Raw genomic sequence first — 27,911 nt, 5'->3', positions numbered from 1 at the left:
AGCATTTTGGATTTGAGATCAAACGTTTCATATGAGGCGACAGTAGGCTACAGAATGTCCGCTTTTATTTGAGGGTATTTTCATACATATCTGTTTTACTGTTTAGAAATGAAAGCACTTTATGTATCTAGTCACCCCCATGTGAAGAACTCATAAGTATTTGGACAAATTCACTTATAGTTTATCAAACAACAATACTGTAGCCTACCCATACTGTCAAATATGTTACATAAGCTACCAGTCTATTTACTGTGTTGGCAGAATGTTTTTTTTTAAATGCTGTTATTGATGCTATATTTGGCAAAGGACTGTTACAGTTTCTGAAAGAGAAAACAATGGTAAATTGTTGTGGACCTGTTAGCAGAACGTTTAAATTCATCAATGTTTTGCATCGACTTTTCCCCCAACCTAAATATGCTGGACTGCCTGGGAATTCTGAAACATCATCTACGGTACTCAAAACAAATAGAAATGACAGTAGGGTGCATACAGTAGTAGCATACATCATCCAAAGGAAAATATCAACTGTCTTGATCTTCACCTGTTAAATTCACCTGTAGGCTATAAACCGGGACTATGGGATCACATACAACAAACCTTGAAATACATAGCCTATCTATTTACATATAATATATAAATATAATATGCCATTTAGCAGACGCTTTTATCCAAAGCGACTTACAGTCATGTGTGCATACATTTTTACGTATGGGTGGTCCCGGGGATCGAACCCACTACCCTGGCGTTACGAGCGCCGTGCTCTACCAATTGAGCTACAGAGGACCACAAGAGACCCAATTCAATGAAGAATGACCATGGTAATTTGTTGTATGGCTAGAAAAGGTGAGGAATTTACTATGCAATGGTTATGAAAATAAAATAAATAGGAAATAGATTCCTATGTCTAATTATTTTAGATCCCAAGAATAAAACACACTTGATTTTCGCTCTTCTCACTAACAGCAAATGGCTGCATCTTGTTCTTTTTGTTATGAATAAGCATGTCATCATATCCCCCATTTGCACAAAATACTTAGGCGTACTTACCTTCTTGCAATACAATACTTCAACCACTAGAAGATGTGCGTACGCATGGTCTAAAGTTTGCGTGGAGGAAAATACATTCTCATGTCAAGTTCAGTTTTTTATAAATGCCAACTTTTGCGGGAAAACGTGCACTTGCACATTTTGTATGTACGCATGGTTTATAAATGAGGCCCCTGCTCTACTACTCAGAGAGAAAGTGGCCCCAGGGCCCGAGGGGACTTGAAAGGGGAGCTGGAGCCAAGGCTGAGCGGGGGAACCAAAGACACTTAGATCACAGCACCGTCTGACGTTGCCTGTTTACATGATGGCCGAGAGAGAGAGAGAGTGAGAGAGTGAGAGAGTAAGAGAGAGAGTGTGTGTGCATATGTGTGGGTGTGTGTCTGTGTGTGAGAGAGAGAGAGTGCGTGTTTGTGTGTGCAAGTGTGAGCGATAGAGAGCGCATGTCTGTATGTGTGTGAGAGAGAGAGCGCATGTCTGTATGTGTGAGAGAGAGAGAGTGCATGTCTGTATGTGAGAGAGAGAGAGAGAGCGATATGGCGGCAGGGAGGACTCCAGAGGGGCGAGGAGATGATGATGATTACTAATTACAGCCAATAAACAGCAGGGGCCCGGCGAGGAGCTCTCTCTCTCACTGTCACTTACTCTCTCTCACACACACACACACACACACACACACACACACTCAAATGAACACACAAACACACACACATGATTACGTCCAAGCACACAATTACACTACCGTTCAAAAGTTTGGGGTCACTTAGAAATGTCCTTGTTTTTGAAAGAAAAGCAATTTTTTTTGTCCATTAAAATAACATCAAATTTATCAGAAATACAGTGTAGACATTGTTAATGTTGTAAATGGCTATTGTAGCTGGAAACGGCTGATTTTAAATGGAATATCTACATAGGCTTACAGAGGCCCATTATCAGCAACCATCAGTCCTGTGTTCCAATGGCATGTTGTGTTTGCTAATCCAAGTTTATCATTTTAAAAGGCTAATTGATCATTAGAAAACCCTTTTGCAATTATGTTAGCACAGCTGAAAACTGGCCTTCATGAGACTAGCAACTGTCAGCTTCATTAAACAGTACCCGCAAAACACCAGTCTCAACGTCAACAGTGAAGAGGCGACTCCGGGATGCTGACCTTCTAGGCAGAGTTGCAAAGAAAAAGCCATATCTCAGACTGGCCAATAAAAATAAAAGATTAAGATGGGCAGTCTGAGATATGGCGTTTCCTTTGCAGCTCTGCCTAGAAGGTCAGCATCCCGGAGTCGCCTCTTCACTGTTGACGTTGAGACTGGTGTTTTGCGGGTACTATTTAATGAAGCTGCCAGTTGAGGACCTGTGAGGCGTCTGTTTCTCAAACTAGACACTAATGTATTTGTCCTCTTGCTCAGTTGTGCAACTGGGCCTCCCACTCCTCTTTCTATTCTGGTTAGAGCGAGTTTGTGCTGTTCTGTGAAGGGAGTAGTACACAGCGTTGTACGAGATCTTCAGTTTCTTGGCAATTTCTCGCATGGAATAGCCTTCATTTCTCAGAACAAGAATAGACTGACGAGTTTCAGAAGAAAGTTACAGTGGGGAAAAAAAGTATTTAGTCAGCCACCAATTGTGCAAGTTCTCCCACTTAAAAAGATGAGAGAGGCCTGTAATTTTCATCATAGGTACACGTCAACTATGACAGACAAATTGAGAATGTTTTTTCCAGAAAATCACATTGTAGGAATTTAAATGAATTTATTTGCAAATTATGGTGGAAAATAAGTATTTGGTCACCTACAAACAAGCAAGATTTCTGGCTCTCACAGACCTGTAACTTCTTCTTTAAGAGGCTCCTCTGTCCTCCACTCGTTACCTGTATTAATGGCACCTGTTTGAACTTGTTATCAGTATAAAAGACACCTGTCCACAACCTCAAACAGTCACACTCCAAACTCCACTATGGCCAAGACCAAAGAGCTGTCAAAGGACACCAGAAACAAAATTGTAGACCTGCACCAGGCTGGGAAGACTGAATCTGCAATAGGTAAGCAGCTTGGTTTGAAGAAATCAACTGTGGTAGCAATTATTAGGAAATGGAAGACATACAAGACCACTGATAATCTCCCTCGATCTGGGGCTCCACGCAAGATCTCACCCCGTGGGGTCAAAATGATCACAAGAACGGTGAGCAAAAATCCCAGAACCACACGGGGGGACCTAGTGAATGACCTGCAGAGAGCTGGGACCAAAGTAACAAAGCCTACCATCAGTAACACACTACGCCGCCAGGGACTCAAATCCTGCAGTGCCAGACGTGTCCCCCTGCTTAAGCCGGTACATGTCCAGGCCCGTCTGAAGTTTGCTAGAGTGCATTTGGATGATCCAGAAGAGGATTGGGAGACTGTCATATGGTCAGATGAAACCAAAATAGAACTTTTTGGTAAAAACTCAACTCGTCGTGTTTGGAGGACAAAGAATGCTGAGTTGCATCCAAAGAACACCATACCTACTGTGAAGCATGGGGGTGGAAACATCATGCTTTGGGGCTGTTTTTCTGCAAAGGGACCAGGACGACTGATCCGTGTAAAGGAAAGAATGAATGGGACCATGTATCGTGAGATTTTGAGTGAAAACCTCCTTCCATCAGCAAGGGCATTGAAGATGAAACGTGGCTGGGTCTTTCAGCATGACAATGATCCCAAACACACCGCCCGGGCAACGAAGGAGTGGCTTCGTAAGAAGCATTTCAAGGTCCTGGAGTGGCCTAGCCAGTCTCCAGATCTCAACCCCATAGAAAATCTTTGGAGGGAGTTGAAAGTCCGTGTTGCCCAGTGACAGCCCCAAAACATCACTGCTCTAGAGGAGATCTGCATGGAGGAATGGGCCAAAATACCAGCAACAGTGTGTGAAAACCTTGTGAAGACTTACAGAAAACGTTTGACCTGTGTCATTGCCAACAAAGGGTATATAACAAAGTATTGAGAAACTTTTGTTATTGACCAAATACTTATTTTCCACCATAATTTGCAAATAAATTCATAAAAAATCCTACAATGTGATTTTCTGGATTTTTTTTCTCATTTTGTCTGTCATAGTTGATGTGTACCTATGATGAAAATGACAGGCCTCTCTCATCTTTTTAAGTGGGAGAACTTGCACAATTGGTGGCTGACTAAATACTTTTTTCCCCACTGTATTTGTTTCTGGCCATTTTGAGCCTGTAATCGAACCCACAATTGCTGACGCTCCAGATACTCAACTAGTCTCAAGAAGGCCAGTTTTATTGCTTCTTAAATCAGCACAACAGTTTTGAGCTGTGCTAACATAACTGCAAAAGGGTTTTCTAATGATCAATTAGCCTTTTAAAATGATAAACTTGGATTAGCAAACACAACGTGCCATTAGAACACAGGACTGATGGTTGCTGATAATGGGCCTCTGTACGACTATATAGATATTCCATAAAAAATCAGCCGTTTCCAGCTACAATAGCCATTTACAACATTAACAATGTCTACTCTGTTCAATTTGATGTTATTGTAATGGACAAAAAAAAGTGATTTTCTTTCGAAAAGAAGGACATTTCTAAGTGACCCCAAACTTTTGAACGGTAGTGTAATTTTTTACAACTATGCATAGTTCCCTTAGTTTCCTCCCTCTGAAACCTTTAGTAAGTCTCTTGTTGAGTCATCTGACAATCAAGGTATCAGGGCTGTTTAAACAGTTAAACTACAAGAAGGGGGTCTTTCAAAACAGAGGGTACTGTAAGAACAGATATGGGGAGTGCTAATAGATATCTAATTTATCAACTACATAAAATCTTATAGGAAAGGCCTGTGTTGTGACTAATATTAATACGCTTAAACAACAGTAGTCAAAGCGCTGCTCAGAGCCCGGGAGTTCTGTCTGGGCCAGAGACTGCTCGGTTTCTGTTGGAGGACGTTGCGTTGTGTATGAATTCCACACCTTCAATGGTCAACCGCCACTGAGGCACACAATGCCTTCACCGTTTTGTTAAGCTTTTTAACATGGAGGTTTCACGGGGGGCTGGGGGAAAATATCAAAGTGATGAGATTCCCAAGATTTTTCCTTTGGTGTCTGCGCTGCACCACGCATATTACTGATTATGGTGGGGCCCGCGCCCAATTTCCCCAAGAGGCAAACATTGTATGTTTAACCCAGCATCTCGGCTGCGTCCAAAATAGCACCCTATTCCCTCCATAGTGCACTACTTTTGTCCAGGGCCCATATGCCCTATTCTTTACTAGATCCCTATCAGCCCTGGTTAAAGCTAGTGCACTATGTAGTGAATATGGTGCCATTTGGGATGCAGACATATGCTGTTTAGTCCAATATGAGTAGGAGTGTGCCTCACGCTATTAACACCATTAATTTCCACTGCATGCATGACAAATCTGATATTTTAAACTATTGGGAGATTATATATTAAATGATAGGATACGTTTGGTATTTTAGACCTTACAGTTATGGTTCCTTACCCTGACAGTAGCCAAGAGAGAATTATCCACGGCTTTGTATCTTTGAAATCATTCCTTTTTGGAACGTTTTATTCCATCATAGGCTATAGCCTATTTAATGAACAGAAATCAAGTCAGGGTATCTATCTGTCTGCCTGCACTTCTATGTCTAGAAGAGTTATCCAATCTCTGCCTGTCTGTAATCATTTTGCAGTGGATTTCCGAAATATTTTCCACTGTTACTCTGGTAAGAGGATGTGGAGCAGCGCTACTCTCCTGAGAGGGGCAGACAGAGATGTGGGCCATAATGCTGCTACTGGTTGCTGCAGGGGTTCTGATCCTCCCACAGGATAGGCTGCCAGCGCTGCCTCTGACGTCACTGTGCTGAGTTTGGCACTGAGCTAGGAAGGCTTATGTTATGGACGGGCTGTACTTCATTCCACAAAGTTGTTCTCTCCCTCCCTTCTGCCCTTAGTTAATCCACCTGCAGGATTTATCTGATAGGACTGGGTAGGATCATAGTCGTAAGGCAGGAACTAACCCAGCGGGCAAAACTTGTTTTACCAACTAGAAAAAGACGCCTTTACCTGCTTGTAATCTGGTTGTAATCTGACCAGATACCAAACAAAATTACGTTTTTCAAATCTAATTTTATTTGTCAAATGCGCCAAATATAACTGGTGTAGACTTTACCTTGAAATGCTTGCTTATGAGACCTTTCCAATGATGCAGAGTAAAAAAAAAAATTATACAAATAAAATAGTAACACAAGGGGAATAAAACAAACAAGAATGGAGCTATAAACAGGAAGTACCAGTACCTTATCAATGTGCAGAGGTACGAGGTATTTGAGGTAGATGTGTACATGAAGGCAGGGTAAAGTGACTAGGTATCAGGATATATAATAATAAGAGTAAAATAAAGAACAGAGTAGCAACAGCAAATGATGAGTGTAAAAGTGTGTGAGTGTGTGTGTGTTACATCGGTATGTGTGTTATGTGTGTGTGCGCGTGCGTATGTAGTGTATGTGAATGTGTGTGGGTTTTGTATGGGAGTGTCAATGTAGTGTGTGTATATGGTGTGTATACACTGAGTGTACAAAACATTAAGAATATGACATAGACTGACCAGGTGAATACAGGTGAAAAGGTATGATCCCTTATTGATGTAACTTGTTAAATCCACTTCAATCAGTGTAGATTAAGGGAAGGAGACAGGTTAAAGACAATTGAGACATGAATTGTGTATGTGTGCCATTCAGATGGTGAATGGGCAAGACAAAAGATTAAAGTGCCTTTGAACAGGGTATGGTAGTAGGTGCCAGGCGCACCGGTTTGTGTCAAGAACTGTAACTCTGCTGGGCTTTTCACGCTCAACAGTTTCCCGTGTGTATCAAAGGTCATCCAGCCAACTTGACACAACTGTGGGAAGCATTGGAGTCATGGCCAGCATCCCTGTGGAACGCTTTCGATACCTTGTCGAGTCCACGCCCCGATGAATTGAGGGCAAAAAGGGGGGTGGGGGGAGCAACTCAATATTAGGAAGTTGTTCAGTCCAGGGTCCCTAGTTTGGTGATGAGTTTGGAGGGGACAATGGTGTTGAACGCTGAGCTGTAGTCTATGAACAGCATTCTCGCTTAGTTATTTGCCCTCTTGTCCAGGATGGAGAGGGCAGTGTGAAGTGCAATTGAGATCGATTCATCTGTGGATCTGTTGGGGCGTTATGCGAATTGGAGTGGGTCTAGGGTGATGGTGTTGATGTGTGTCATGACCAGTCTTTCAAAACACTTCATAATTACAGATGTGAGTGCTACAGGGTGATAGTCATTTAGGCAGGTTACCTTAGAACTTTTGGGAACAGGGTGGTCAGTTTGAAACATGTTGGGATTACAGATTGGGACAAGAAGAGATTGAAAATGTCTGTGAAGGCACTTGCCAGCTGGTCTGCGCATGCTTTGAGAACACGCCCTGGTATTCCGCCTTGTGATTGTTAACCTGTTTAAACGTTTTGCTCACAAAAGGCCACAGAGAGCGAGATCACACAGTCATCCGGAAAAACCGGTGCTTCACCCCGAGAGTAATGGGCAGGTGGAGAGAGTTAACCAGGATGTGGGTAGGTTTCTGAGGTCCTATTGCCAGGACCAGCCGGGGGATTGGTCGGAATATATCCCCTGGGCAGAGATGGCCCAAAACTCCCTCCGCCACTCCTCCACTAACCTGTCTCCATTTCAGTGTGTGTTAGGTTATCAGCCGGTCCTGGCACCGTGGCATCAGAGCCAGATCGAGGCACCTGCGGTGCATGAATGGTTTCGGCGCTCGGAGGAAACCTGGAACGCTGCCCATGTACGCCTGCAATGGGCTATCAGGCGACAGAAAGCGAGCGCCGACCGCCACTGCGGTGAGGCCCCGGTGTATGCACCGGGGGACCGGGTCTGGCTCTCGACCCGAAACCTGCCCCTTCGCCTGCCCTGCCGGAAGCTGTGTCGGCGGTTTGTGGGGCCATTTAAAGTCCTGAGGAGATTGAACGAGGTTTGTTATAGGTTACAGCTCCCTCCTGATTACCATATTAATCCCTCGTTCCATGTGTCTCTCCTCAGGCCGGTGGTAGCTGGTCCGCTCCAGGAGTCTGAGGTGCGGGAGGTCCCTCCGCCCCCACTGGACATCGAGGGGGCACCGGCGTACTCGGTCCGTTCCATCCTGGATTCTAGGCGTCGGGTGGGGGGCCTGCAGTATCTCGTGGAGTGGGAGGTGTACGGTACGGAGGAACGGTGCTGGGTTCCTAGGAGGGACATCCCTGATCCCTCCCTGTTGAGGGATTTCCACCGTCGTCATCTGACTCGCCCTGCCCCGCGTCCTCCTGGCCGTTCCCGAGGCTGGTGTCAGGAGCCGCACGAATTCAGCAGAGGCTGCGCCTCCTCCTTGCTCGGGCAGGCTTCGGCGTTCGTCGTCACCAGAGTACTAGCTGCCACCGATCTATGTTTCTGTGTTTTACTTGTTTTGTCTTTATTGCACACACCTGGTTCCAATGTACGTTAATTTGTTTCCCTATTTTACCCTCTGGTTCTCTCATGGTGTTGTGCGTGATTGTTCGTTGTCTTGTTGTCATTTGCTGTGAGTCGGTATTTTCTTCCCTGCGTGGAGGATATCTTTATTTACTTGTGATAAGTAAAGTACGTCGTTGACCAAGTTCTGTGTCCTGCGCCTGACTCCGTCCTACTTCTACACACGGACGCATGACAGTTTCCCTTCCATTTGGGACTTATTTTACTGTACTGATCAACAACATTTGCATAGAAGAAGCAATCTCTTCTTTTATAAAAGTGTCTCTTTAAAACCGATGATGTCATTCACACAAACATTCAGTTCGAGGCATGAGGAAAAAATACGATCTTGACTGGGAAAGACGTGAGGCATGGGAGACAAAGTGAATGATAATTGTTTTTGGTGACAATCAGCTTTGAAATCAGCAATATTTAATACAACCGTTTTTCATGTTCTAGTTAAAAAAGTACAAAAGATTTGGGATACTTTGCAACACTATGAGACATGCTGTTGATTGACATTCAATTGGCCAATGATATTGCACAGAAAAGGAGGCACCACTGTGAATAATACATCTCCCCTCTTTTGTATTGAATATACAGAAGAGGCTTTGACTAGAAACTAATAATATGCGGAAACACCGAATCCCACTGTATCTGTGCACATGAGCATTATTTCTGATGACATACCAGATCCCCTAAATATTGTATGGGCCCATCTCCCACTTTCAAATAGCTGCTTGCGTCAGCTGTACACCATCAACCTCCCCTCAACACACACACACAGAGTTGATGTTGGAGGGTGCATGTGTGTCATTTAGAACTTACTTTTATTCATGGTGGTGCTACAAAGAGGAGGCAGTCACTTTGTTCTACACAGCGGTGGTCTAACACACTGTGTCTCTGCGTGTTCTATTCATTTCAAGCTCCCTAAGATCCCTCCTCTCCCAACACTGGCCAATTAAGACATTAACAAGGGCTAATTGCTGAGGGAAATGACTCGAAAGGAATCTGATGGGAAACTTCCTAGTTGTTAAAGTTTGGAAAGCCATGCCAATCGGAAATGACTTGAGCTGTAATTAACCATTAGCAATAGAAGTAAATATTGTTTCACCCCCCAATAATCAAGTATCTTCTCTACCATTTTTGCAATATTAGTAATATAAAATATAGTGTACCCACCATTTAAAGCATGACATAATGCAAATAGACATAATGAGAATCAAAGTAACATGATGACCGTCTGACCGACCAAGATGGGTTCCCACAGGCGATACTGACTAACCACGGAACACAATTACTCAGTGTCGAGTTCCCTGACTTCCGTCCCATCCCAAATCCTCTGTCAGACGGATTCATTCACTTCTATTCTTCTAAATTAAGTGGATTTGATTGGAGGCTTACCTGGTCCCAGTCTATACTGCGGAAAAACGTGTGCGACTTGATGTCAGTGAAGCCCGTTTGGACCTGGCAACCCAGCCGCTCTTTGGGGTCCTGTTAGGTGGAGAGAAACAAGTAGAATCAAGAGTTGGCATGCTCAACGCAATAGTCCATAAACAAACATCTTTGGTTGCAGGGTTGGAAAGGCTTATCAACTGTAGAGAAATTAAGAATCAGGACAGGAGGAAATGACAGAAAATCTATATCTGCCATCAGTCATTCAAGCATATTTGTTGCACCAATTTTTATAGATGGTTTTTAACACCAATTACAGCAATGTGATCTTGGTCGAATGTAGAGATGTAATATTTACTCAAATTAAACAAAGTTCAGTCAGTATTTCCCTCAAACAAACCCTTACACAATTCCTTTATCCTTGAAACATCCCAAAACAAGGTGATTATCAAAATACCACCAATGAAAAACACACACTAACTCCTTATGCTACCAACAATTCACAGATTAACGATTGTACTAACAGTTTATCTCCATAATCACAATATATTTATTTTACTTTATATTTATTTCAAATCAAATCAAATGTTATTGGTCACATACACATATTTCGCAGATCTTATTGCGGGTGTAGCGAAATGCTTGTGTTCCTAGCTCCAACAGCGCAGTAGTATCTAACAATTCACAACAATACACAAATCTAAAAGTAAAAAAATGGAATAAAGAAAACTAGTACGAGCAATATTGGAGTGGCATTGACTACAATACAGTATAATAGAATACAGTATATACATATGAGATGAGTAAAACAGTATGTAAACATTATTAAAGTGGCCAGTGATTCCATGTGTATATAAATATAGGGCAGCAGCCTCTAAGGTGCAGGGTTGAGTAGCCGGGTGATAGCCATCTAGTGATGGCTATTTAACAGTCTGATGGCCTTGAGTTAGAAGCTGTTTTTCAGTCTCTCGGTCCCAGCTTTGATGCACCTTTACTGACCTCTGTTGTTTGATCTACTACTATTTTGTATTATTCTGTGGAAATGTAATCCAGAGGATAAGTTTTTTTGTCATATGGGGCCAGTGTTTCCTTTACAGCAGATGTAGGCCACCTTGGAGTTCCTAGGAGAGTAGAGTGATCGCTGCATTGCTAAATTTGTTGCCAATTAGCTAACCCCCCTGTCTATTCCACCCCTCTAGGTATAGTGGCTAGTGAAAGTCTACATACCCCTTGCACAGTCTTCACAATTTGCTGCCTTAAAATTAAATCTAAAAAGGGATTAAATGTGATGGGGGGGGGGGGGGTCCAAAATAGGGGAGGGTTGTCTAACTAATTATTAAGCACAGGGGAGGGTAGTGTGTTTTTTCACTGGTTTACATTCCCAATTTTTCAAGTTTTACTTTATAATTTCTTCCATGCCAAATGTCCTTATCTGCTTGCATGCTCCTCCCCTATCAAGGTGTTTTGGTATTTTCCTATGCACTACGCTTTTCTGCATGCTTACTATACCACAGGTCAATATAGTCTACCAGTCAACTGTCTATCCTGCCCTCTATCCGTAGTCACAATAGTGGTTTGTCCAGATATGCAATAGGTTAACTAGCAATCATACCACATATAAAATCATTCAAATCTGCACCAATTTTCAATATACAGTGCATTCGGAAAGTATTCAGACCCCTTGACTTGTTCCACATTTTGGTACGTTACAGCCTTATTCTAAAATTGATTATATTGTTTTTTTTTCCTCATCAATCTACACACAATACCCCATAATGACAAAGCAAAAACAGGTTTTTAGAAGAAACCCCACCCCCCCCGGAAATATCACATTTACATAAGTATTCAGACCCTTGACTCAGTACTTTGTTGAAGCACCTTTGGTAGCGATTACAGCCTCTAGTCTTCTTGGGTATGACGCTACAAGCTTGGCAAACCTGTATTTGGGGAGTTTCTCCCATTCTTCTCTGCAGATGCTCTCAAGCACTGTCAGGTTGGATGGGGAGCGTCGTTGCACAGCTATTTTCAGGTCTCTCCAAAGATGTTAGATCGGGTTCAAGTCCGGGCTCTGGCTGGGCCACTCAAGAACATTCAGAGACTTGTCCTGAAGCCACTCTTGCGTTGTCTTGGTTGTGTTCTTAGGGTCGTTGTCCTGTTGGAAGGTGAACCTTTGCCCCCAGTCTGAGGTCCTGAGCACTCTGGAGCAGGTTTTCATCAAGGATCTCTCTGTACTTTGCTCCGTTCATCTTTCCCTCGATCCTGATTAGTCTCCCAGTCCCTGCTACTGAAAAACATCCCCACAGCATGATGCTGCCACCACCATGCTTCACCGTAGGGATGGTGCCAGGTTTCCTCCAGACGTGATGCTTGGCATTCAGGCCAAAGAGTTCAATCTTGGTTTCATCAGACCAGAGCATCTTTTTTCTCATCCTTTAGGGGCCTTTTGGCAAACTCCAAGCGGGCTGTCATGTGCCTTTTACTGAGGAGTGGCTTCAGTCTGGCCACTCTACCATAATGTCCTGATTGGTGGAGTGCTGTAGAGATGGTTGTCCTTCTGGAAGGTTCTCCCATCTCCACAGAGGAACTATGGAGCTCTGTCAGAGTGACCATCGGGTTCTAGGTCACCTCCCTGACCAAGGCCCTTCTCCCCCGATTGCTCAGTTTGGCCGGGCGGCCAGCTCTAGGAAGAGTCTTGGTGGTTCCAAACTTCTTACATTTAAGAAGGATGGAGGCCACTATGTTCTTGGGGACCTTCAATGCTGCAGAAATTTTTTGGTACCCTTCCCCAGATCTGTGCCTCGACACAATCCTGTTTCGGAGCTCTACGGACAATTCCTTCGACCTCATGGCTTGGTTTTTGCTCTGACATGCACTGTCAACTGTGGGATCTTATATAGACAGGTGTGTGCCTTTCCAAATCATGCCCAATCAATTGAATTTACCACAGGCGGACTCCAATCAAGTTGTAGAAACATCTCAAGGATGATCAATGGAAACAGGATGCACCTGAGCTCAATTTCGAGTCTCATAGCAAAGGGTCTGAATACTTATGTAAATAAGGTATTTCTGTTCTTTAATATTTAATAAATTTGCAAACATTTCTAAAATCCTGGTTTCGCTTTGTCATCATGGGGTATTGTGTATAGATTGATGAGGTCATTTTTTTATTTAAACAATTTTTAAATAAGGCTGTAACGTAACAAAATGTGGAAAAAGGGAAGGGGTCTGAATTGAAGTGCATTGTAAATCCACAAGAACATAGAGGAATAGCCGATAGGCAGCAGAGAGGCCAGGTGCGTCTGCGCATGAAAGAACAGCGAAGACATGAGACACGCAGCTCAAAAACCGCCCTTATTGATCTTGTTTAGGGATGATAACAAATTATCCTACATAGACTAGCCTCCAACACGACAATGCAATGAATAATTGTGAGTAATAAAGTGAGTACAATTGAGAACAATTCTACTCTAGGCTGTAAACTGCAGTAAAATTGTAATTTGAATAATGGCACAAAAGCCCTGTTATTTGAATGTTTCATTCCATTCATATCAGTAGTGGTTCTGCTCTCGACAGATTATAAGGTCTAGAAAGGTACAGTAACAGGCCAGTCTGGCTGTATTTTTGATTCTGATGCGCTGTCTGTTGCCGATCATCATTTTCCCAAGTCGTCCAATATAGTGTATTCAAGAAAGCTTAACGCGCGTTCTGCCTCCTTTCCGGTCCGATTCCGATCATTTGGGTTAACTAGCAATCATACCACACATAAAAAGCCCCCCATATTAATTATGAATACAAAAATTATAATAATCTCGGAGCAGTGATGCAAAATGATCCAACAGTAATGTCCCAAGAAGAAAGTTACCCCACCTGAATAATGCAAAAGTTACATATGAACTACAATTCATGAGGAGAGAGAGTGCAGGAGTCATATCATAAGGCAAGCAGCGGACCATAAACAGCTTTGTAGCAGCAGCAGCGGCTTAATCAAGCATGGTGCTGAAAGTACACTGAACAGAAATATAAACCCAATATGCAACAATTTCAAAGATTTTACTGAGTTACAGTTCATATAAGGAAATAAGTCAATTGAAATTAATTAATTAAGCCCTAATCTATGGATTTCACATGACTGGGAATACAGATATGCATCTGTTGGTCACAGATAACAAAAATAAAAGGTAGGGGCGTGGATCAGAAAACCAGTCAGTATCTGGTGTGACCACCATTTGCCTCATGCAGCGCGACACATCTCCTTCACATAGAGTTGGTCAGGCTGTTGATTGTGGCCTGTGAAATGTTGTCCCACTCCTCTTCAATGGCTGTGAGAAGTTGCTGGATATTGGCGTGAACTGGAATATGCTGTCGTACACGTCGATCCAGAGCATCCCAAACATGCTCAATGGGTGACATGTCTGGTGAGTATGCAGGCCATGGAAGAACTGGGACATTTTCAGCTTCCAGGAGTTGTGTACAGATCATTATCATGCTGAAACATGAGGAGATGGCAGTGGATGAATGGCACGACACGCTGTCTGCCATCTGCCCGGTACAGTTGAAACCGGGATGAATCCGTGAAGAGCACTTCTTCAGCGTGCCAGTGGCCATCGAAGGTGAGCATTTGTCAACTGACGTCGGTTATGACGCGGAACTACAGTCAGGTCAAGACCCTGGTGAGGACGACGAGCACGCAGATGAGCTTCCCTGAGACGGGGTAATTGGGGGGTTGTGGTGCTGAGGAGTATGTTAGTTATAATAATGCATATTTTTGGGGGTTTTGCTCAATCTGATTGGTGCCATGCCTGTGCTCCTGATATCTTTGCTTAATCTCTATGACATTCTGAGGCTGAGCCACGGCCTTCTGGATTTGAGGAGACAAAAATTGACTACTATTATGTCTCTATCAGCTATTCACTTTCTAAAAAGATAAGATGTTTAAACTTTTAGGGAAGCACTTGTTTGTTAACTTCTGTTGTTGGATTAATTAAGCAACGGACGAGTATTACCTTTTATGTGTGGCATAAACACAACCAGTCATAATGTTGTAATGTAATTTGGCTACTTCAAAAGTCTCCTGTAGGCTACCTGCACACGTTCATCCACTCCACTATAATATTATTGCAGCATCCAAACTTTGCAGCGGCCAATTGATGAATGGAAAGAGACATCTGTTACAAAACACCAAAATGTTGAATGACATTCGGAGATTGACAAGCCAAGCCTTCAATACTGAGTAGGGAGGGATGTATTTTCTGTTTGTCGAGATTTACATACTCTATTTGATTGTGGTGTTGAAAACGCAAACCATGACGAAGCACTAGAAGTCTGTTGCATAATTATAAATATAGCATCAACATGTTGAAAATGAGATGTCCCCCTAGCTGATCATTGTCTGCAGCCAGCTCTGATCGTAGTGTAATGAAACAGGCAGGGAGAATGAGCTCGTCCATGGTGGCCGGCGAACCCTCAGCCTTCTGGCCCGTAGCCCTGCGTGGCATTGACTGTGCCACAAAACCATGCTGTTTGCATTTTTTTCCTACGACAATCGAGAAACGCAGGGCAGGATCAACTAGGGAATCATTGTGTAATGTGAAGACCAACATCCTGGGTTTGAGGATGGACGGAATGAAAGATTTGGGACACGGAAATCAGGAAAAGTGAGCAGGTCCAAGATGTTAAGATTTTAGAAGTCGTGTTTAGTGTATGCCCAGCATAACCATGAGACTAGACCACTGGTGTGTCTTTAGCACACACATTTGTGTAATCATCTATCCCAGGGTTAGGTTTTCAGAAGACTGAGGTGGGTTTTCCTTTAACATTTTACCTGGGCTTTACACCTTTCATATTTATTTTCATCCTGACAAACTCCCCAGTCCCTGCTGATGACAATCATACGCATAGCATGAAGCTGCCACCAACCTGACCCAAACCTTGAAGTTTTAAGATTGACACTGAAAGTATGCTGGATAATGACAATCATAGTTGGGATTTTGAGAAAATTTTAAAAATCATTAAAATGACTTTAGCATATGTATTTTGAAATACATTTCAGAATTAAATTGTTTAAAAGCATATAGTATTGTTATTTGATCTGTTCTTAGCCCAAATATGCCAAATATATGATTAAACTAATTGTCGTTTGTGAACTACAGACATTTCTGTAACGTACTACATTTAGTCTTTGGACACATAGAGTTACAGTTTTTTACTCATTTCATGAATCAAGTCGTGTGAATACATGTTCAAATAATTAGATCTTAATAATGTTTGGTATATAGATTGTCCGGACAACATCTTTATTTTTACTGTTTTCTACATTGTGAATAATAGTGAAGACATCATAACTATGAAATAACACCAAAAAAAGTGTTAAACAAATCAAAATATATTTTATATTTGAGATTCTTCAAAGTAGCCACCCTTTGCCTTGATGACAGCTTTGCACACTCTTGGCATTCTCTCAACCAGCTTCATGAGGTAGTCACCTGGAATGCATTACAATTAACAGGTGTGCCTTCTCAAAAGTTAATTTGTGGAATTTCTTTCCTTCTTAATGTGTTTGAGCCAATCAGTTGTGTTGTGACAAGGTAGGGGGGTATACAGCAGATAGCCCTATTTGGTAAAAGACCAAGTCCATATTATGGCAAGAACAGCTCAAATAAGCAAAGAGAAACAACAGTCCATCATTACTTTAAGTCATGAAGGTCAGTTAATCCGGAACATTTAAAAAACTTTGAGAGTTTCTTCAAGTGCAGTCGCAAAAACCATCAAGCGCTATGACGAAACTGGCTCTCATGAGGACCGCCACAGGAAAGAAAGACCCAGAGTTACCTCTTCTGCAGAGGATAAGTTCATTAGAGTTAACTGCACCTCAGTTTGCAGCCCAAATAAATGCTTCACAGTGTTCAAGTAACAGACACATCTCAACATCAACTGTTCAGAGGAGACTGCGTGAATCAGGCCTTCATGGTTGAATTGCTGCAAAGAAATCACTACTAAAGGACACCAATAAGATGAAGAGACTTGCTTGGGCCAAGAAACACGAGCAATGGACATTAGACCGGTGGAAATCTGTCCTTTGGTCTGATGAGTCCAAATTTGGTGAATGGATGATCTCCGCATGTGTTGTTCCCACCGTGAAGCATGGAGGAGGAGGTGTGATGGTGTGGGGGTGCTTTGCTGGTGACACTGTCTGTGATTTATTTAGAATTCAAGGCACACTTAACCAGCATGGCTACCACAGCATTCTGCAGCAACACGCCATCCAATCTGGTTTGCGCTTAATGGGACTATCATTTGTTTTTCAACAGGACAATGACCCAACACACCTCCAGGCTATGTAAGGGCTATTTGACCAAGAAGGAGAGTGATGGAGTGCTGCATCAGATGACCTGGCCTCCGCAATCACCCGACCTCAACCCAATTGAGATGGTGTGGGATGAGTTGGACCGCAGAGTGAAGGAAAAGCAGCCAACAAGTGCTCAGCATATGTAGGAACTCCTTCAAGACTGTTGGAAAAGGTGGTTCGCGCTTTTAGATTTGCGCGAATGCTGCCGTCTATCCACGGTTTCTGCTTAGGGTAGGTTTTAAATGGAGAGTGAGGCATGCTACAGCATTCTCCTTCTTTCTTTCTCTCTCTCACAAGCACACGTGTGTACACACATACCACAGACATACACACATGCGGGTGTGCATGGATGTCTCATGGTAGGGTGGGGTATGCAAAATGGGTCATGTTTGAGTACTTTCTGACCACTTCTAACATGGGCAAACATGTATGGAAGGTTTTGTTTGCACTGCGCCAGAATTTCCTATAAGTGTTCAATTGGGTTGAGATCTGGTGACTGAGATGGCTATGGCGTTTTCATGCTCGTCAAACCATTCAGTGACCACTCGTGCTGTATGGATGGGGCATTATCATCCTATGGGGGCGTAGCCTGGTAGCTAAAATAATGGCCTGCCCAGCATTTTTATACATGACCCTAAGCATGATGGGATGTTAATTGCTTAATTAACTAAGGAACCACAACTGTGTGGAAGCACCTGCTTTCAATATACTTTGTATCCCTCGTTTACTTAAGTGTTTCCATTATTTTGTTAGTTACCTGTAGGTTGCCCTGAGAGTTGTTGAAGGTTGGTAGAATCTTATTCAAAATTATTCACAACTGTAATGGCTGCCAAAGGTGCTTACACCAAGTATTAACTCTGGGGTGTGAAGACATATGCAATCAATCCATCCTCATTTTGTATTTCTTAGTCATTTGGACAATTTTCTATCATTTTTCTTTCACTTTGAAAATGTGGAGTAGGTTGTGTAGATCGGCAGGAAAAAAAATCTAATTTGATCCCTTTTTAGATTGAATTGTATGGCAGAAAAATGTGAAGACTGTGCAAGGGGTGTGTAGACTTTCACTAGCGACTGTATGTTTGGACAAACCAATGCCCCCAGCTAACCTTTTCATCAGTACAATTATTTTATTATTAGCACCCTAACTAGCAGAGGCTTAATGCATGTGAAGAGCTCCAAGGCCATTCACACAAAAATATACTGTTTTACTAAACCATGCATATCAGGGATGAAACACTCACACACGTGTAGAAACAAATACACAGTAACTGTAGTGGATGTGAAACTCCATAGTATAACAAACAAACAAACATGTGAACGCACACACACATAGGCGCGCACATAAACTCGCTGTCTCTCAGCCAAATGGGTAAGGCCTTCACCGAGTGGCTGTCATGTTGCTGTCCTAATGTGGACTTGGCTACGTTCCTACACACGCTGATTTCACTGAGCACTGCAAATAGACAGGGAGAGGGGGAGGGAAGGAGAGAGGGAGACACCTGATTGGGCACACTGGGTTTACACTACAGCGTTCTTCTCTCACCTTGTTTAAAAAGCCCTTCAGCACGCTGGCAGCCTTCACTGACAGAGACCTTGGGATGCGAATGGGCTTTTCGAGAATAACTGTGTGGAGAAGACAGAGAAAAAGAATGAGTGAGAAAGAGAGAGGGAAAGACAATCATGTGGAGGGCGGGAGGGAGGCAAACAATTGGTGATTCACCATCCGGCCAGCCTGTGGGTCCCTGCGCCTGTTGCGTACGAACCAGTGGGCGGAAGGGGGGATGAGAGAAGAGGAGGAGGAGAAGAGGAGGGATGAGGGGGCTCTGTTCTGTGACTGCGTCAGTCATGTTCTGTAGTACAGCACGTTCGGTTTTTCGCAGTGGGAAACAGTTTGGTAGTATTGTGTAGCGCTTCATCTTGTGTTGGTTAGTTGGACTCACATAATCTCTCCTTCCTCCTGAGGTGTGCACATGTTCACTCCTCCCCACATTAAGAGCATTGGATTGGTGTAGGCATGGGCTAGATTAAGTTTCTTAAACCAGTCATTTCCTGTTAAATCCATAAAGGCAAGTGAACAAGTGCGTACTTCGGGAGAAAGGAGAGATTATTGGAACGCACTCTGTCGGGTCAAGTCAATCCTTGATTGACCTCAAATCCCCACTCTCCCAGCAACACAACAAAACAGATAGATATTTCTGATTACTCATCAACAAACATTGCATGTCTAAGAGTAGACGCAAAGCCGTTTAACTTCCCTGGCTCTCTGATGAACAGATTACAGCAGGAAGAGTAGTGTTGTTTATCCTCTTCTTCCTAAATGCCCCCAGCCGGCCGGCCAGCTCTGTTCTGTTTGTTTACACTGAGTCCTAATGGAATGTTAACGGGATCAGTCACTGGCTGCATCTCAAATGGCTAGGGCTCTGTTCAAAAGTAGCGCACAATGTAGGGAATATGGTGCCATTTGGGATGCAACCTCTGTGATGGGGTTTAGGGTTAAGGAGCTTGGCCTAGGGCCAGGGTTAGGAACACTGATGGTGACATGTGTCTAGTGGTCGCCAGAAGGAAGGGTTGGGGAGCAGTATAGTATGGCAGAGTGTAGCATAGTATAGACGGAAAGGCAGGCAGACAGAAGGAAAAGGCAGGAAGACAGACAAGCGGACAGACTGACAGTTGGTACAAAACGTTCCATGACATTCTCATTTGGTTACAACCTAATTGTTATGGATCTTTGGATACCACCATGCCAACCCCATACTCTGTTTACATGTCTATGGTTCTGTGGTCTGGCATGTGTGCCAGGGTTTCCCAGGGTGAGGTTGGCACAGGTCAGGCTTTTGGCATTACGCTAGCCCTCTCCTACAGAGAGAGGGGCTTGTTTCCGCTAGCGAGGAGGCATCAAGGAGACATGCTGCTTGCCCTGTTGGGGCATGAGGAGGACCAAAAGGCTGGTAGATGTCCGTTCCAATGCCCATGCCAAGGCTTCCATGGGTGGGCATGGTGGAGAGAGACGGGGTTGTGGTACAGTATAGCACATACGAATAGAATTACTAGAACGGACATCCCATTCAATCAATTCTATTTCTATGGTATAATACAGTGGGGGAAAAAAGTATTTAGTCAGCCACCAATTGTGCAAGTTCTCCCACTTAAAAAGATGAGAGAGGCCTGTAATTTTCATCATAGGTACACGTCAACTATGACAGACAAATTGAGAAAAAAAATCCAGAAAATCACATTGTAGGATTTTTAATAAATGTATTTGTAAATTATGGTGGAAAATAAGTATTTGGTCACCTACAAACAAGCAAGATTTCTGGCTCTCACAGACCTGTAACTTCTTCTTTAAGAGGCTCCTCTGTCCTCCACTCGTTACCTGTATTAATGGCACCTGTTTGAACTTGTTATCAGTATAAAAGACACCTGTCCACAACCTCAAACAGTCACACTCCAAACTCCACTATGGCCAAGACCAAAGAGCTGTCAATGGACACCAGAAACAAAATTGTAGACCTGCACCAGGCTGGGAAGACTGAATCTGCAATAGGTAAACAGCTTGGTTTGAAGAAATCAACTGTGGGAGCAATTATTAGGAAATGGAAGACATACAAGACCACTGATAATCTCCCTCGATCTGGGGCTCCACGCAATATCTTACCCCTTGGGGTCAAAATGATCACAAGAACGGTGAGCAAAAATCCCAGAACCACACGGGGGGACCTAGTGAATGACCTGCAGAGAGCTGGGACCAAAGTAACAAAGCCTACCATCAGTAACACACTACGCCGCCAGGGACTAAAATCCTGCAGTGCCAGACGTGTCCCCCTGCTTAAGCCATGTCCTGTCTGAAGTTTGCTAGAGTGCATTTGGATGATCCAGAAGAGGATTGGGAGAATGTCATATGGTCAGATGAAACCAAAATAGAACTTTTTGGTAAAAACTCAACTCGTCGTGGTTGGAGGACAAAGAATGCTGAGTTGCATCCAAAGAACACCATACCTACTGTGAAGCATGGGGGTGGAAACATCATGCTTTGGGGCTGTTTTTCTGCAAAGGGACCAGGACGACTGATCCGTGTAAAGGAAAGAATGAATGGGGCCATGTATCGTGAGATTTTGAGTGAAAACCTCCTTCCATCAGCAAGGGCATTGAAGATGAAACGTGGCTGGGTCTTTCAGCATGACAATGATCCCAAACACACCGCCCGGGCAACGAAGGAGTGGCTTCGTAAGAAGCATTTCAAGGTCCTGGAGTGGCCTAGCCAGTCTCCAGATCTCAACCCCATAGAAAATCTTTGGAGGGAGTTGAAAGTCTGTGTTGCCCAGCGACAGCCCCAAAACATCACTGCTCTAGAGGAGATCTGCATGGAGGAATGGGCCAAATCAAATCAAATCAAATTTTATTGGTCACATGCGCCGAATACAACAGGTGCAGACATTACATTGAAATGCTTACTTACAGCCCTTAACCAACAGTGCATTTATTTGTAAAAAAAAAAGTAAAAATAAAACAACAACAAAAAAAGTGTTGAGAAAAAAAGAGCAGAAGTCAAATAAAATAACAGTAGGGAGGCTATATATACAGGGGGGTACCGGTGCAGAGTCAATGTGCGGGGGCACCGGCTAGTTGAGATAGTTGAAGTAATATGTACATGTGGGTAGAGTTAAAGTGACTATGCATAAATAATTAACAGAGTAGCAGCAGCGTAAAAAGGATGGGGTGGGGGGGCAATGCAAATAGTCCGGGTAGCCATGATTAGCTGTTCAGGAGTCTTATGGCTTGGGGGTAGAAGCTGTTGAGAAGTCTTTTGGACCTAGACTTGGCACTCCGGTACCGCTTGCCGTGCGGTAGCAGAGAGAACAGTCTATGACTAGGGTGGCTGGAGTCTTTGACAATGTTGAGGGCCTTCCTCTGACACCACCTGGTATAGAGGTCCTGGATGGCAGGAAGCTTGGCCCCAGTGATGTACTGGGCCGTACGCACTACCCTCTGTAGTGCCTTGCGGTCGGAGGCCAAGCAGTTGCCATACCAGGCGGTGATGCAACCAGTCAGGATGCTCTCGATGGTGCAGCTGTATACTTTTTTGAGGATCTGAGGACCCATGCCAAATCTTTTCAGTCTCCTGAGGGGGAATAGGCTTTGTCGTGCCCTCTTCACGACTGTCTTGGTGTGTTTGGACCATGATAGTTCGTTGGTGATGTGGACACCAAGGAACTTGAAGCTCTCAACCTGTTCCACTACAGCCCTGTCGATGAGAATGGGGGCGTGCTCAGTCCTCTTTTTTTTCCTGTAGTCCACAATCATCTCCTTTGTCTTGGTCACGTTGAGGGAGAGGTGGTTGTCCTGGCACCACACGGCCAGGTCTCTGACCTCCTCCCTATAGGCTGTCTCATTGTTGTCGGTGATCAGGCCTACCACTGTTGTGTCGTCGGCAAACTTAATGATGTTGTTAGAGTCGTGCCTGGCCATGCAGTCATGGGTGAACAGAGAGTACAGGAGGGGACTGAGCACGCACCCCTGAGGGGCCCCCGTGTTAAGGATCAGTGTGGCAGATGTGTTGTTACCTACCCTTACCACCTGGGGGCGGCCCGTCAGGAAGTCCAGGATCCAGTTGCAGAGGGAGGTGTTTAGTCCCAGGATCCTTAGCTTAGTGATGAGCTTAGAGGGCACTATGGTGTTGAATGCTGAGCTGTAGTCAATGAATAGCATTCTCACGTAGGTGTTCCTCTTGTCCAGGTGGGAAAGGGCAGTGTGGAGTGCAATAGAGATTGCATCATCTGTGGATCTGTTGGGGCGGTATGCAAATTGGAGTGGGTCTAGGGTTTCTGGGATAATGCTGTTGATGTGAGCCATGACCAGCCTTTCAAAGCACTTCATGGCTACAGACGTCAGTGCTACGGGTCGGTAGTCATTTAGGCAGGTTATCTTAGAGTCCTTGGGCACGGGGACTATGGTGGTCTGCTTGAAACATGTTGGTATTACAGACTCAGTCAGGGACATGTTGAAAATACCAGCAACAGTGTGTGAAAACCTTGTGAAGACTAACAGAAAACGTTTGACATGTGTCATTGCCAATAAAGTGTATATAACAAAAGTATTGAGAAACTTTTGTTATTGACCAAATACTTATTTTCCACCATAATTTGCAAATAAATTCATTAAAAATCCTACAATGTGATTTTCTGGAGAAAAAAAATCTCATTTTGTCTGTCATAATTGACGTGTACCTATGATGAAAATTTCAGGCCTCTCTCATCTTTTTAAATGGGAGAACTTGCACAATTGGTGGCTGACTAAATACTTTTTCCCCCCACTGTACATACAGTTGAAGTCGGAAGTTTACATACACCTTAGCCAAATACATTTAAACTCAGTTTTTCACAATTCCTGACATTTAATCCTAGTAAAAATTCCCTGTCTTAGGTCAGTTAGGATCACCACTTTATTTTAAGAATGTGAAATGTCAGAATAATAATAATATAATATGCCATTTAGCAGACGCTTTTATCCAAAGCGACTTACAGTCATGCGTACATACATTTTTTTTGTGTATGGGTGGTCCCGGGGTTCGAACCCACTACCCTGGCGTTACAAGCGTCGTGCTCTACAAGCTGAGCTACAGAGGACCATAATAGTAGAGAGAATGATTTATTTAAGCTTTTATTTCTTTCATCACATTCCCAGTGGGTCAGAAGTTTACATTCACTCAATAAGTATTTGGTAGCATTGCCTTTAAATTGTTTAACTTGGGTCAAACGTTGCGGGTAGCCTTCCACAAGCTTCCCACAATAAGTTGGGTGAATTTTGGCCCATTCCTCCTGACAGAGCTGGTGTAACTGAGTCAGGTTTGTAGGCATCCTTGCTCGCACACGCTTTTTCAGTTCTGCCCTACAAATGTTCTATAGGATTGAGGTCAGGGCTTTGTGATGGCCACTCCAATACCTTATCCTTAAGCCATTTTGCCACAACCTTGGAAGTATGCTTGGGGTCATTGTCCATTTGGAAGACCCATTTGCAACCAAGCTTTAACTTCCTGACTGATGTCTTGAGATGTTGCTTCAATATATCCACATCTATTTTATGAAGTGCACCAGTCCCTCCTGCAGCAAAGCACCCCCACAGCATGATGCTGCCACCCCCGTGCTTCACGGTTGGGATGGTGTTCGTCGGAATGCAAGCAACCCCCTTTCTCCTCCAAACATAACGATGGTCATTATGGCCAAACAGTTCTATTTTTATTTCATCAGGCCAGAGGCCATTTCTCCAAAAAGTACGATCTTTGTCCCCATGTGCAGTTGCAAACCGTAGTCTGGCTTTTTTATGGCGGTTTTGGAGCAGTGGCTTCTTCCTTGCTGAGCGGCTTTTCAGGTTGTGTCGATATAGGACTCGTTTTACTGTGGATATAGATACTTTTGTAACTTTTTCCTCCAGCATCTTCACAAGGTCCTTTGCTGTTGTTCTGGGATTGATTTGCACTTTTCGCACCAAAGTACGTTCATCTCTAGGAGACAGAACCCATCTCCTTCCTGAGCGGTATGACGGCTGCGTGGTCCCATGGTGTTTATACTTGCATACTATTGTTTGTACAGATGAACGTGGTACCTTCAGGCGTTTGGAAATTGCTCCCAAGGATGAACCAGACTTGTGGAGGTCTACAATTTTTTTCTGAGGTCTTGGCTGATTTCTTTTGATTTTCCCATGATGTCAAGCAAAGAGGCACCGATTTTGAAGGTAGCCTTGAAATACATCCACAGGTACACCTCCAATTGACTCAAATGATGTCAATTAGCCTATCAGAAGCTTCTAAAGCCATGACATAATTTTCTTGAATTTTCCAAGCTGTTTAAAGGCATAGTGAACTTAGTGTATGTAAACTTCTGACCCACTGGAATTGTGATACAGTGAATTATAAGTGAAATAATCTGTCTGTAAACAACTGTTGGAAAAATTAAGTAGATGTCCTAACCGACTTGCCAAAACTATAGTTTGTTAACAATACATGTGTGGAGTGGTTGAAAAACTAGTTTTAATGACTCCAACCTAAGTGTATGTAAACTTCCGACTTCAACTGTATGTCATACAAGAGGCAGTTGGCTCTCCAGTGGTCTTGCCTATCCAGATAGCTCTAGCTGTCCAAATGTCTCATACTTATTTTTAGTGTGCAAATCTTTATCGGTTTTAACACAAAATACATCAAACCTAACATATTGAGTGACGTGTGGTGTGTTTGTGTGCTGTCTGATGGGGTTTTGGAGCACCAAAAGACACATTTTCAGATATACAGTTAGACATACAGTACCTGTCAAAAGTTTGGACACACCTACTCATTCAAGGGTTTTTCTTTATTTTTACTATTTTCTACATTGTAGAATATTCGTGGACATCAAATCTATGAAATAGCACATATGGAATCATGTAGTAACCAAAGAAGTGTTAAACAAATCTAAATATATTTTCTATTTGAGATTCTTCAAATAGCCACCCTTTGCCTTGATGACAGCTTTGCACACTCTTGGCATTCTCTCAACCAGCTTCACCTGGAATGCTTTTCCAACAGTCTTGAAGGAGTTCCCACATATGCTGAGCACTTGTTGGCTGCTTTTCCTTCACTCTGCCGTCCGACTCACCCCAAACCATCTCAATTGGGTTGAGGTCGGCGGATTGTGGAGGCCAGGTCATCTGATGCAGCACTCCATCACTCTCCTTCTTGGTAAAATAGCCCTTACACAGCCTGGAGGTGTGTTGGGTCATTGTCCTGTTGAAAAACGAATGATAGTCCCACTAAGCCCAAACCAGATGGGATGGGGTATCGCTGCAGAATGCTGTGGTAGCCATGCTGGTTAAGTGTGCCTTGAATTCTATATAAATCACAGACAGTGTCACCAGCAAAGCACCCCCACACCATAACACCTCCTACTCCATGCTTTATGGTGGGAACTACACATGCGGAGATCATCTGTTTACCCACACAGTGTCTCACAAAGACACATCGGTTGGAACCAAAAATCTCCAGTTAGGACTCCAGACCAAAGGTCAAGTTCCACCGGTCTAATGTCCATTGCTCGTGCTTCTTGGCCCAAGCAGGTCTCTTCTTCTTATTGGTGTCCTTTAGTAGTGGTTTCTTCTGATTTACACAGTCCCCTTTGAACAGTTGATGTTGAGATGTGTCTGTGACTTGAACTCTGTGAAGCATTTATTTGGGCTGCAATTTCTGAGGCTGATAACTCTAATTAATGTATCCTCTGCAACAGAGGTAACTCTGAGTCTTCCATTCCTATGGTGGTCCTCATGAGAGCCAGTTTCATCATAGCGCTTGATGGTTTTTGCGACAGCACTTGAAGAAAGTTCTTAACATTTTCCATATTGACTAACCTTCATATCTTAAAGTAATGATGGACTGTCGTTTCTCTTTGCTTATTTGAGCTGTTCTTGCCATAATATGGACTTGGTCTTTTACCAAATAGGGCTCCCCCCCCCACACACACACTTTTTTGGTAACTACATGATTCCATATGTGTTATTTTATAGTTTTGATGTCTTCACTATTATTCTAAAATGTAAAAAATAGTAAAAATAAAGAAAAACCCTTGAATGAGTAGGTGTGTCCAAACTTTTGACTGGTAGTGTATATAGGCCTGGTAGTGTATATAGGTATATAGGCCTACTACTATCCTGGATAATCATGCACTTGAGTGGAGGAGTGAGTAGCCAATGTGTGGAGAGCATTTGTTGTTGTTTTTGACACAATATGGCCACCATGCATCACCCCGGTGGGTGCTACACATTGCGTAGTAGTAGTGGATGTCACACTTAACAATGTGAAGCACTTTGAGACATTGAGTGAGAAGAGCTGTTATGAATCCCCGTCATACTGTAGTAGAGGGATCTCTCACCTTGGAAGAGGTACTCCTCGGTGTTCATGTCAGGATTGTCGGTGATGATGTCGAACGGGGACCTCCCGGCCATCATCTCAAACATGAGCACGCCTAACGCCCACCAGTCAACACTGAACCCTGGAGAGAGACACACAGACAATATCGGCCATCTTGGTTAGATTCAGCAATAGTTTGGTAATGAAAGCAATAGTTTGGTAATGACAACAATAGTTTGGTAATGACAGCAATAGTTTGCTAATGACAGCAATAGTTTGCTAATGACAGCAATAGTTTGCTAATGACAGCAATAGTATGGTAATGACAGCAATAGTTTGGTAATGACAGCAATAGTATGGTAATGACAGCAATAGTTTGGTAATGACGGAGTTCTGTTCATTATTTTTTTTTCACATATTTTTTTATTTATTGAAGTGGTTGTTTTTTACAATAACTCCTAAATAGTTCTCCCCATTCCCTCCATGTATGTGTTTGTTGATGGGAGGGACTCACCGTAGTCTTCCCCTCTGAGGATCTCGGGGGCTATGTAGTTGGGGGTTCCACAGAATGTACTGGTGGTGTCTCCTGGTCTGATGCCCTCCTGATAGAGAGAGAGGGGGAAGGAGGTTGAAGGAGAGAGAAAGGAAAGGGGAGAGAGAAGGGGGTGAAGGGAAGGGGAAAGAGAGAGAGGGGGGGAAGAGTGGGGGAGAGAGGGGGGGAAAGAGTGGGGGAGAGAGTAGGGGGAAGGA

At 43.4% G+C, this 27,911-nt stretch overlaps 1 protein-coding gene across 1 annotated transcript in view; it reads right to left on the bottom strand.

Annotated features, from left to right (window-relative positions):
* LOC311149680 (protein kinase C zeta type-like) overlaps nucleotides 1-27,911 on the bottom strand; it is a gene marked incomplete at its 3' end in the record, with an annotated part of 143,083 nt that overhangs the window by 9,631 nt on the left and 105,541 nt on the right. The window contains exons 13-16 of the mRNA XM_084186883.1: nucleotides 27,676-27,763; nucleotides 27,184-27,303; nucleotides 18,837-18,916; nucleotides 9,958-10,047 (exon numbers count right to left, since the gene is read on the bottom strand). Coding sequence (XP_084043009.1) covers nucleotides 9,958-10,047; nucleotides 18,837-18,916; nucleotides 27,184-27,303; nucleotides 27,676-27,763 — 378 coding nt within the window. The remainder of the gene's footprint in view (nucleotides 1-9,957; nucleotides 10,048-18,836; nucleotides 18,917-27,183; nucleotides 27,304-27,675; nucleotides 27,764-27,911) is intronic.

This window comes from Coregonus lavaretus (genome assembly GCF_964263955.1).
Source record: "Coregonus lavaretus genome assembly, chromosome: 22".
NCBI classification, from domain to species: domain Eukaryota; kingdom Metazoa; phylum Chordata; class Actinopteri; order Salmoniformes; family Salmonidae; genus Coregonus; species Coregonus lavaretus.
The sequence above is the reverse complement of the archived record's forward strand: the minus strand, read 5'-3'. Positions and strand labels throughout refer to the sequence as shown.